This window comes from Leuciscus leuciscus (assembly GCF_965113295.1).
Source record: "Leuciscus leuciscus genome assembly, chromosome: 3".
NCBI lineage: Eukaryota > Metazoa > Chordata > Actinopteri > Cypriniformes > Leuciscidae > Leuciscus > Leuciscus leuciscus.
In genome coordinates this window covers 9338360-9351260 of record NC_138727.1, presented here as the reverse complement: position 1 = coordinate 9351260, position 12901 = coordinate 9338360, and the positions used below count along the sequence as shown (strand labels likewise).

The following is a 12901-nucleotide window of genomic DNA, read 5'->3' as shown; positions in this document are numbered from 1 at the left end:
TGAAAATTCGGTAAATTATTGCCCCCACATTTTGCCCCGTCTCTAGGTTTCACGTACAGGTATGAAATTTGGTACATACATGTAATGACCCAATACCTACAAAAAAGTATCTTGCAGCATAGCCCTAAACACAACAGGAAGTCAGCTATTTTGAACTTCCTCTCAGATTTTGGGCAGTTTTTGCCTTTTCCTGATGTTGTACTTGTTGTACAAATTTGTTAGTTAAAAATATATATATATAAAAACAGATTAAAATGTGAATTATTTCTCAAATAAATTATTATTATTATTATTGACTTTGTTTCGGTGTACCATTTATTTGGGCATTTCTGAGTTTGTTCGTCCCTTTCGCCCCAACTTCATAAGTAACACTTTAACAAAAGCTTAATCTTTAATTTTTAGTAACTCTAGTTGTTTCTGTTCTTTCATCCCCTTCTGTTCTGCAGTTATGTCATCTCTTCCTTACCCCTCAGTCTCTATTTCTCTTCTCTGCCTTTCTGTCTTCAGCTCAGGATGATGTAATTTGCTCAGTAATGAGATGTTCAGATCGAGGCATTATTCTTTGATGGGGCCTTTAATTCACCAGAAGGCTCAGTAATGGCTTTTAAACCCCTGACGTTTTAAACCCAAATGAAGAATCGTTCCAGAAGATAAAGCCTTTCGTTTCAGACAGGGATGAACTATCACTTCTTTGGTCCTTTTGTTTGGAGGGTAATTCGGATAAATTTATTTTTTACGGGGGGACAGTCTTCAGACAAAATTGGACTTGATTTTAACCCTTCATGTTAACTGGTTTTCATTCATGAACTTCAGCAGTGAATGTATTGGCTCAACAAATCAAATGAGCTATTGAACCGACCTTAGTGACATCTATCACTTAACAAAGTTATTTCTTTTCTGGTAAAAAATAATTTTCTCAGATAACTTTTTGTCGTCCTAAAGTGCTAATGAGTGTATAATTTTGATTTGATTTGAAGAATTTGGATGCTTATGAAAGCAAAATACAATTCAAAGGCACTGATGTTCAGATTGGATGTGTTTTAAGGATTTTGGAAAACAGCATGTTATGTTCCCAGACTTTATTTCATTGTGTCTTTTCAGTTTACTTTTCTTTTATTTATTTATTTTTCACTTTTATTTTAATGTTAATTTGTTTGATCAGAGTCTACTTCAGTCAACAATTACATGGTTTTACATGCCAAAAGTATTCAAAGGGATGGTAATTAGCTTTACGTTGTTGAGGCTTATTGCCTGCACTTTTTCTTCTTTGGAAGAATGATATCAAAACTCAGTTTGTTTAAAAGTTGTATAAAGTTGAATAAACTTATAGACTCTTTTAACATGTTTTCCATGCATTAGGGAGACTATGACCCTGTAAAGACAAAGGTGGTCCACTTGCAAATGAACCCCACCAGCATTGCAAAGCAGCAGCGCGCTGAAGAGGTGGAACAGCTGAGGGTGGAGTGTCAGCGCTTGAGAGACCGACTCCGGAAAATTGAGGCGAGTGGTGGCATGACAACAGACGACACTACCCTCATCATCCCACCTTCACAGGAAATACTGGGTAAATACTTTTTTACACAAGCATTTCAATAGTAGGGTAAGGAAACTTGCCTTTTAACTGTATCCAGATTCTTCACCAAATTTGATTTAAACAGCCCTGCCTCAGGTTTTCGCTAAATTCTCGGAGGTCTCAAAATAATGAAAAATTATTTTGTGTTATTCTGCTGGATGAAGAATGTGTCTCAAATGTGTGTTTAAGCATCAGCTCACAAAGTTAGACTGGTATTTGTGCGTTTCCTTACTAGAATTTAGAGTACATGCCGCACCAAAACAAACATTAGAACAAGATGGGTGCAACTACAGCACAAAAAGTGTGTATTTATTTTATTGCGGCTGTTCAAAGTAAACGGTTTACAGTTTTAAATGGGCTTTGAGTACTTGAAAATCATGGGTTTAAATAGTTATTCTTCTGGTTGGATGATTGTGGTAGTGTTGACCAGCAACCAAATGTATATGACCAGATGTGAGTTTACATTTGGTCCTTATCTAAATTAAAACACTTTGCAAAAAAAAAAAAAACTGTAATTTTGACAAGTTATTATGTCTGCAATTGCATTTGGCTTGACCAGTTGACAAGATTGATTCTTGAGTGAATGCATTTCTACCTGTGGTATACCTGTGCATTTCATCCTGTGTTGACAATGATTTAGACATTTTATTTATATATATATATATATATAGCCAGGGCTAAATGTTTAATTGGACTCGAGAGGTGTGTGCTGACGATCCGTATTTCTTTGGGACTCATTTATTTGCTTCATGCTCTCTCTGTGTCTCTCTCCCAATCTCTCTCTCTTTGCCTATCAGTTTGAATGCGTTCAGAAGGAGGCAAGAGTCTAATTAGGACTCAGACCCATGAGTAAACAAACACCCTGAGGTCTGCTTTTAAATTGGCCGCTGCACTTTTTCTGTCTCTATTTGCTATTCACTGTTCCTCCTTCATTTTATGACCTCATTTTTCTCCCACCTAAAATGTATGATTACAGGATTTGTGCTTGCTCAAATCTAGTTCAAAATGAGTGGGTAAATCAATTTTCAGTGGCTTTGTTGTCGTTAGTAATGCAAGAACAAGTTCTTTCAAGGGTAAAAACAGCTTTTTTTTGTTGTTTATATGCAATCACAGCACCTCAAACTCTTTTATAGAGTAAAATTGCTTTTAATATAATCATAGATCAATTATTAACAGGGATTGGATTTAATAGCGGACACTGGAAACAAATTTCTTTTTTGCACATTTAGTGCTTCATAACATACTCCCAAAGTATATAATATTTATTTGTGTGTTTGGCCCGATTTCTAACACATTCTCAAAGCCTAAGAGTGTTTAATGTGTGCTCATTAATAAGATTGTGAATCCATATTTTTCTTTTACGTACTAGCTTAAGGCAAAATGATTGATTATCGCAAGCATAGGATAAAAAGTTTCCCCAGAAAGTGTTTGGACACTTAAGCCACACTTAATGTTTGAATGTCTTTGCATTACATAAACTATCAGACCATTGGCATTTATTATTAAGAAATATAGGACAATAGAGTAATTCATATAATGTGCAGAAAGAAGACTAAATGTATTTGGGCACTTTGTAGATGTCAAACTTTTGTAAAACTATTATTGATAGTGTCCTATCATTAATATCCCTATCCAAACAAAAGAGAACATGTTTCATAATTTATACCAAAGTTATATGAAGAAAAAACAAAACAAACACTGATTTTAATCTCATTAGAATTTAATACTGACCTCATAAGGAAAAACTAGTCCCTTCCCGACAGGGTATCATTTCTCAACATGGTCCATGCAGCCTCATAAAGTTCATGACATGGTAATTGTTAGTGTACTAATGAAGATGTGGGCCACATACAGAACTTTTTAATTGCAGCTCGTTTTAAAGGTGATTGTGTTGAGAGTTTAGTGTAATGTCTATCCTGCTCTCTATATGGAAAATGAACAAAGTGATAACAATTTAAAAAAGCTTCCAGCGGAGGCTAAAAGGAGAGACATTAACATGATATATAATTAAAAGTGATCCTGATGAATGGTTAAAGCAAAAGGACAACTGAACAAAAGGCTGTTTCTTCTAATGTGCAGCTCATCAAAACACCGGTAGTTATGTTATGACTGAAACTTTCAAAATTTAACTGCACTGTTCTAGTGTGCAATTACAGTACATAGCAGAACTTTTATCTCTCTTTTCTCCAGAACTTTTATTGTTTGTGATTAAATTTTCATGAAGGTCCATGAGAGAATTAAAACTGCCGTTAAGGCCTCTGTCGTACATACAGAATCCTTATATTGAAGCTATAAGATACAGTTGGATTTGTTTAATCTAATTTAGATGGTCAATTTTGCATTGTTTTTTCATAACCTTATTTATTACAATGGATACATAACAATACAAACAATAAATGTTTTATTCATTTATTACTTTTTTGTGGTTGGGCCAGTGAAAATGTAATCATTGAATTCATTGAATCAAATAGAAAATATCAAATCGAATAGAGATCTTCTAATTCTATAACCGATAATTCTTTAGAAGGATATATTGGCCTAAATTTAAATCTAAATCCAAATATTCATATAATTTTTTGAGAGCCAAAAAAAAAAGAAAAAAGGCTCACCATTAAAAGCCATGTCCTAAGCACTTCAACATAAATCAAACATATGCCATACTGTTACATATTATAATTTAATGTGTTCGATTGCTTGTTAAATTGTTGCTCTTGTTCAGATCTTATTCATATAATTTGAATGTTCTTCTGGTTATGTCTAAATGTGATGTACATGTTCTTCAGACTTGCGTAAGCAGATGGAAAGTGCAGAACTGAAGAACCAGCGCTTGAAGGAAGTGTTCCAGAAGAAGATTCAAGAGTTTCGTACCGCATGCTACGTACTGACCGGGTACCAGATCGACATCACTGTGGAGAACCAGTACCGGCTCACTTCTGTGTACGCTGAGCATATGGAGGATTCATTACTGTTTAAGGTATGTTCATATGTAAACGTGTTTGTAACTACATAACCCAGTAAAAGCAGGCGTATACCGTGCGAGTTCAGACACTTGGTGGTTGTGAGCCATTTCTCCCGAGAGAAAGAAAATCGCCTGCAAAATCGTACAACAGCAAAAAAAAAAAAAAAAAACGCCCAGCTAGTGCTTACATGACTTATTTTGGCACACATGGGATATTTAGTTAAAATTGTACTTGCAAACTAGAAGAAAAGTATAAATTATACAAGGAAACTTTGAAAGTAGACATGGTAAACTTAAAGGATTGGTTCACCCTCAAATGAAAATTCTGTCAGTAATTAGACAGTCACTCTTTCATAGGCTTATAATTGATATCTGCCATCCTAGAAAGAACTTAAGGTTGAGCCACTGTATAGTCACTTGGACTATTTTAACGATGTCTTTACTAACTTTTCTGGGATGGCAGATATCGATTACATATAAGCCTATGAAGGAGTGAGCCAGCTCTCAGATTTCATCAAAAATATCCTAATTTGTGTTCCGAAGATGAACGAAAGTCTTACGGGGTTGTAACAACGTGAGTGTGAGTAATTACTGACAGAATTTTCATTTTTGGGTGAACTAACCCTTTAAGACTTGATTGTATCTCCATTGTAGTTTTGTAGTTAGTTTGAATGTGTTGATTTTATGATCACTTGCTCATTTTAGGGTTCTGTCAAAGCTGAACAGATGTTATAGATGAAACATACCAGCAATCAAAGGCTTTATGTTGAGTTTTTGTTAAATTATAAAACAATGACATTATCATCAATGGGATTTTGAATGAATTTGAAGAGCTGCCTTGGCAAAACTATAGGGATTTTTCTGAAAAAGAAAGCTGTGATAGTTAGAAGAGCCTGAAGCTTCATACCACAGTTGGTGGTTTGTTGTTCGACTCACAGTTCTGAGAAGCGTGAAAATCGAAAGAAGGACTTAAAACCCAAGGCCGAGGTCAGGCATCTGAAGAACTACTGTTGTGTTTAGCCTCATCTGAACCAGCTCAGCAGCTCCTCCAGCCTCAGGTGCATCTGAGTCTCTACAGGAGGTCACATTCTCTTCAGTCAGTTCCTACCAACTGAATATGAACAGACGGCATTCCTACAATATAGGAAATTGGCGCTTTTACTTTAACAGCAAGAAGTAGAGAAAAACAGAGACCTAGATTAACCCTTAATCAAGGAAATTACTATCAGTGCACTTCTTCTGGTAACAAGTATGCTAGTATGTTGAGTGTCAGACCCTGAGATGTGATGGTATACTTTTAGTTGATTAAGTAAGATTGGAGAGTTTTTAAATTGTATGGATAAACCCAGTTCAGGTAACACTTGGCACTTGCAGACAGATTGCACAGTATATGTGAGTGAATTAAGTGAATGTTTTATAATGCCTTGAAATTCACCCTTGTGCACTCTCTTTTCTTTATAGTGCACTTTTGTTTATTGCTGCATACTGTTCAATTCAGTGATTTCTTCAAATTGAAGCAAGGTTTATTTAGAAAACAGCAAATTGCAACCCAAACAGAGAATCAAAAAACAAAACAAATCAAAAAATATATATCTCTGTATATAAAAATTGTTCTGTATTTTATAATAATTATGAATGGGGATCTCCTCAATTCAAATCAACAAACATTAAAGCTTCTTCAAAGTTTGGGCCCAGAGTTGTATGGTGTCCTGTCTTGCACCATGAATGTGCGCAGTGGACAGTTCGAGATACACCACGTCTATAAAAGTGAGCAACCAATATTGCTTATTTAGAGAGTATGGAGGCTTCCATCTTGTTCATGTACATAATACATGAACTAATGTTAATTGATACAACGTGAAATTTAGAATTTATTTGTATATGTAGAAATGAACAAACCTACATTTATAAATTCAAGATCATTGTATTGGCAAAGTACCTCATGCATTAACTAATGTTAAATAATTTAACCTTATTGTAAAGTGTTACCAACGTTATTACATTAAATAATAGCATGTTCAGTAGCATATTCATTTTTAATGTTGAATCAAAACTGGTATTGAGAATCATCAGATTTTACTGAAGATGAAACAGTAATTTAGTATTCCACTTTAGACTGTTCATTTGGTTTTAATAGTACAGTAGTTGCACTATTTGTCATACGGTTTGGAAATTGTTGTGCATCCACTTGATTTAAGATGGTAATCATCCTTTTTTTAGTGCAAATGAGACATTTTTTTTCTTCTTTTGGACAGGTCTGTGTATGATAATCCAATTGTTATTACTGTTATATATCTGATGCAAAATGCATATTTAGTTTGAAACTGCAAATTCTTACAATGATTTACCTGCAAATGTAATTTATCTTTGTTAATTAATGCTCTTCCTTTGTGGGTTGTATAAATGTTCGGTAATCCCTTATAGACACATACATACACACACGGTGCAATAATTGGATTTAAGTTTTTGTTATTTGATCGGTACTTTCCTCAGGCTGTTTAATTAGAGCTGCAGTAAAGCTTCAGTGAGTCTGCGTTCGGCTGTTATTATTGCTTTGTGAGTGTAAGCATTTAGTCGTTTGTGTGTGTCTAGTTGTGTTGTGTTAATTTTTTAATACGCATTATTTACGTGCTAAGGAAATATTTGCTCTTTTTCACATTCTGTGAATGTAGCAACAAAACAAAAAAAGGATACCCTGTTTTGTTTAGATACCTCATACCCTGATGATGACTTCTGATTCTCTTACTGATTTAGCATTACAAACCTTTAAATATAACAGATTTGATAATCAAGTGATTTTGTCTGTTTGTTTATTCATTTCAAGTGAATACTAGACCGTGTCTAAATTAATTTACCTCGTTTAGTCAGGCACCAGCCCTGGAAAGGACTCTGTAGCATTTAAACTAATGGATTTAAAGGGATAGTTCACTTTGAAATTAAGTTTTGATATGTTTTAGCTTACCTCAAGGGCATCCAAGATGTAGGTCTTTTTTTCCGTAGTAGTTTCAATTTTGATATTTTTAGGTCAAACCGTTCTTGTCTGTCAGTCATATAATGCAGGTCTATGGTCATTATCTCAAAGAGCAAGCACAGAGTCCAAATTAAAACAATTCCCCATCGTCCAAATTAAACAATTCCCCATCGTAAGTACACATTGATGGCCCAAGACACGAAACGAGTGGTTTGTGTGAGAAAACGAACAGTATTTATATCGTTGTTACCTCTTGTACACAGCCACGTCCAAGTGATCTGAGAGCGCGGGCGAGTATAGATATATACAATAGAAGTCGCCTTGGCTACTGCAGTTCATTGGAACGAAACCGTAGTCAATGCGACATCTAGTGTGGAAAAAATGGAAAAAAAGACACCTACATCTTGGATGCCCTTGAGGTAAGCTAAAACATACCAAAATTTAATTTCAAAGTGAACTATCCCTTTAAATGTCTGTCAGGAAGTTTCTGAAGGAATTTGAAGTGTCTTAAGTGGAGCGCAAGAAGCATTCCAGTAGTTACTTGTAGTTATGTGCTTGAGTTTTAGACTGAAACGTAAAAAGATGGCTTAGAGTTAGCTTTATTAAAGGTGAAGTGTGTTAGTTTTTAAAAATACTTTCTCGTATCCCAATTTAATGTGAAGAGTCAGCTATTAAGCAAGCCATTTGTAGGCTGATTTCCCCAAAGAGTGTAAACACTGTGGTGTTTCATTGCTACTGGCACACAAATTATACACTTTACCTTTTAAGGTGTTTATTTATTTATTTATTTATTTATTTAAGTTGCAAACTAGCTGTGCTTGCTTACCGGAGAGCACAAATAGCATTTTCATTTACGACCAGTCAAGGATAAACTTGTTTATCTAGGAAGTTGTAGTAGTTTGTTTGGCAAATTGTAACGGCCAGGCAAATGCCCACAATATTATAGAAAAACTGTAGACCCTTCAGGATGTACAGTCTTGACAAAATGCACAATAATTGCTGAAATTTTATCACAATGAATATTGTGTGCACTGTGTTTAGAAAAGATGGTTCATTGTCTTTTCCTGTGAATATAATCACCATTGATTTGCTTTTAAAGAATAGGCACTTGAAGATAAATGAACAGAATCCCGGTCTCTCTTTTTTTCCTCAATTGTTCACCCCCCCATTGTTAGATAAGTGCACTTGAGCAATGCTTTAGTTATGTTATGATTTGATCCCCAAAGAATCAAAGAACTGCTATGAAATTCTTCTCCATTTCTGTCTGTGAAAAAAGAAAGATAATGAGAGACTCATTACCCCCCCATTTTGTTAAAATATTACTCATTGTCCTGAAAATTCTCTTGGGAATCTGTGAAAGTCATTGAATATCCTCCTTGTCTTGTGTAGCTTTCAGCTCTTCTGAAACTTGACAACACATTTTGTACATGGTATCCTAAATGTTAAAAAGCGAAACATTTGTTCAGTGTTAAATGAGAGATTAAATATTTGCCATTTTTAACAGCAAAAAGTAAATCCCTTAACTGTCAGTTTCTAACATTAGATCAAGGCTGCAACACTTCAGTGCATTCAATGTCAATCAATCCTCTCTAGTGCCTTTTCAACAGTCTTGTGCCAGAGTCGGTTTCCAATCTGGAACTATTGTCTGTTTTCACTGCAGAAAAGAGCATCTGGGCTGGAATAACGTCTGGTTTAACAAAACTAGATGGCACCTATTGTATCTAACAAAGCTGTCTCCACCAAAAGCGGCAGATGTGATGAAGCTTATTTAATTATAATGAATTTTATTCAATATATAACAAGTTCTGACCATTGCATCAAAAGTGGAATCAAAGGAATTTGTATGTTAAAATGTGTTCTCAAACTTAACAAAGACTGTGATGCAGCATGTTTATTTGTTGACAGGTTATGCAGAAAATTCTCAGTTATGTCATCGTTTGGCTTAGTTGAAACATAGGCCAAAGCATTGGCTCTTTCACCATTTTGGTCATAAAAGGGTTTATAGTTTTGGTTTAATTGTGACAGATAACACCGGCTTTCACAGGTAACACAGGTGTACTCACACTAGGCATGGTTGTTGTCTTGTTAAATTGAAAGTTCTAGTTTTAAATACAAAATACACAGCTGTTCTCTGTTGAAAAGTCATTTAGATGCGAGCGGGTGTTATGACATCAATAATTGAAATGATATTCACATAAGCACTTTTCATCAAACTCTGTGATGACTCAGCATTTGCGCTCATGCTTTAAATTATGTCAATGAATATGCGGCTCAATATCTGGTGTCCTTCTCTTTGTCAAATTATACCTGGGTGTACTGAATGTCCCCCTAGGGATGAATAAAGTGTCTTTCTATCAGACTGTCCGTCTGGTTGAAGTAGGAGTGCAGGGTTACATTCCATATGGAAAAATTTGTTGGATTACTCCAAACGTACATTAGTCGACACTTTGCAGCTCTCTGGAAATAAAAATACTTAACCTGGAGAACTGGGACTAAAGTGCAAACCGTTTTTGCATGATAATATAGCAGTAGGGGTGTATTAAGAATGATACCATGATATAGAAATGTGACGATATGGTATCGTTGATTTAAACTATAGGATTCACAATATTATAGTCATAAACTATAATAAAAAATGTCATAAATGCATCATAAAAATAATCAATCGAGTGGTCTAATCCAAATCCAAGTCTTCTGAAGAGACACGATGGCTTTATATGATGAACAGATTTACAACAATGCACATAGACTGAAATAAACAATGGTGTTCAAATGCTTCCGTGACACGTGAAAACAACATGAGAGTGAGTAAATTCAGAATTTAAATATTTAGATGAACTAACCATTTACAGTTAGGAATAGTCATTTTGACACTTTCTTGCAATTAGAACTGTGATTGATTTCATTGATCATCTGAAGATTAAACTTTCCTGCATCCCGATCATCATGGGCTTCTGCGTTTCATTTGTTTTATGCCACTGGAGGCATAGCTGCGGGAACATATTTTATCAGGGGGGTGCTGGGGGCGGGGCTTGATATTGCGGGGCGGTGCTATGGTAGTGTTGACGCTCAGAACTCATGATACATTTTAAAAACACAGCACAAAAATCTGCATCTTACCTTATGATACACTCTCAGGAGTTTGTGGTGGTTCACACAGAAAGCATTTGGAACGGGGGGGAAACGAAAGGTCTCGATGTTGAACTTATTTTAACTTGAGTGCTGCATTTTGAGAACGCCGTGTCATGTGCGAGACGCAAGCTCAACAGTTAAACACACCTAGTGCGTTCACACTGAAAAACAATGGAAAAGTTGCAGAGTAGAATGGAAGAACACGTTACGTGTGAACAGCCCCTAATGCCGATGAATGCTTTAATCAAGACATCTATAGTTTTTTTCACCGATGTCTGAGTGAACATGCTTTAAATGAGTGTCAAATGAGTTCTGAGATGCTGGTCCTCAACCAGTGTCACGTCACTCACTCCATGCGAGATCGGCTTTTGACTTTTGATATATTAATTTCTTTTAAAGTCATAAAACCATATTCAAAAACGTTAAAAACGGTTAAAGTTATGTCATCTTAAATTCCAGTGTAGTGAAACAGCTGTCGTCAGGGGTGCTACAGCACCCTCAGCACCGCTAGTTCCCGCAGCCATGACTGGAGGCATGAAAATTGTCACGGCAATTAACCGGTGGGAAAATTTCTCAACGTCACATCCCTAGCAGGCATCCTAGAATATTTTGCCTTGCCTATAGAGTGACTTGAGCAAAAAGCAGCAGTTTACCCCAGTCTCCCAGTTTTTATACTGTTGAGAGATGAACTAAACAAGATGGAGAAGTATGATGAAATGGATGAACCTGTGGTAGTTTCAGTCACGAAACACAAAAGAAAACGTTGTTTTGTCCGTTCTAAGGCTAAAGAAAATGGTTACAGTGGCAATGAAAGGATTTGCGAGTAGCATGTAAACACAACAGTGTTTCATGTGCTGCTGTAACTTTGACAGAAACTGACATAACCTACTTTAAAGAAAGCTCTTTAGTGATTTTGCAACTGTTGACCAAGAGGTTTTTGCAAAAAAAACAAAACACATGGATTTAGCTCTTTTTGAGCCTGATAAAAATGCTAATTTAAAAGAAAAAAATAACAGATGAACTTAGAGGTTTTTGCATCTAAAGTCTTCATATATTAAGGGAACATGCTGACTTTTCAAGTGCCTAAATGAAACTAATTGCTAATCACCTCTTCAGGAAATTGATAACTACAAGAGCAGGCTTATAATTATATAACGTTGACAGAATCAGATGCCAGAACTCTGGGAACTGACGTTAAAGCCCGAGACACACCAAGCCGACGGTCGCCGTCGGGCAGTTTTTGTGCGTCGACCGACTAAGTTTTCTCAGTGTGAAATTGGTCCTCGTCGGCTTTTTTTCGCCCGATTCAACATGTTCAGAGAATCTGAGAACTCTGATTGGCTGTTCAGCTTAGTGAACGAGTCTGTGCACGAGAATAATAGCAAAACAGCGAGCAAAGTCAAAACGGTTCAGATAGAAGGCTGTTCTAATGTTACGTCATCATACCTGAGTGTTCCTTGGCGAATATTTTAATATTAACATGAGCGTAGTGGAATAAAGAAAGTGTTTAGCAGGATTGATATTCAAAACGGTAAGCACGCACTGCTTTGTTTATGGTTTGTGTATCTGCAGCCCGCAGTGTCGGTTTCCCTTTTTGAATGACGAATATAGACGAATATATCTGCAGAAATAAACAGTTGTCTCATTAGACAGCGTCGGTTTGGTGTGTCCCGGGCTTAAGAGCAAAAACAGGAATGAGGGCTTGTCTTAAATATAAAAGTAAATGCAAACAGCTAAGTGCACATTTCATCCTAATTTTAACTTGAACCATATTTTTTAACTTGACTTGGATATTATATTACCCTAGTATTGCAGTTTTCAATATAGCAGAGAATTCTGATATTTAGCAACTTGAAATTGTATGAATGAGTCGGTCTAGACGTGTGTGTGTGTGTGTGTGTGTGTGTGTGTGTGTGTGTGTGTGTGTGTGTGTGTGTGTGTGTGTGTGTGTGTGTGTGTGTGTGTGTGTGTTTTCTCAGCCTGTGAAATTAGACCTGTTGAAGCCACCTGCGACCCTTCTGCTGAAGATAATTCACTGTCAATATTTGTTAACCTTGAGTTACACAGACACACACACAATCACAGACATTCAGATGTTACCATTCACACACAAGCACTTCAATAAGATTTAATGGTCTTTTCTATTGTGTTGTAATCTGTCAGTTGTGACACATTGATTAATTAGAGTTGATTAATAATATGCTGCACTATTCTTTTGTTACTTTCTTCCACTACTGCAAATCATGATGTTCAAAAATGCTTGCAG

The 12901-nt window shown here is 35.8% G+C and overlaps 1 protein-coding gene across 1 annotated transcript in view; it reads left to right on the top strand.

Annotated features, from left to right (window-relative positions):
• The window catches only part of mad1l1 (mitotic arrest deficient 1 like 1), a 144142-nt gene that overhangs the window by 114192 nt on the left and 17049 nt on the right, over positions 1-12901 (top strand). The window contains exons 17-18 of the mRNA XM_082163629.1: positions 1360-1564; positions 4357-4547. Of these exons, the coding sequence (XP_082019755.1) occupies positions 1360-1564; positions 4357-4547 (396 nt within the window). The remainder of the gene's footprint in view (positions 1-1359; positions 1565-4356; positions 4548-12901) is intronic.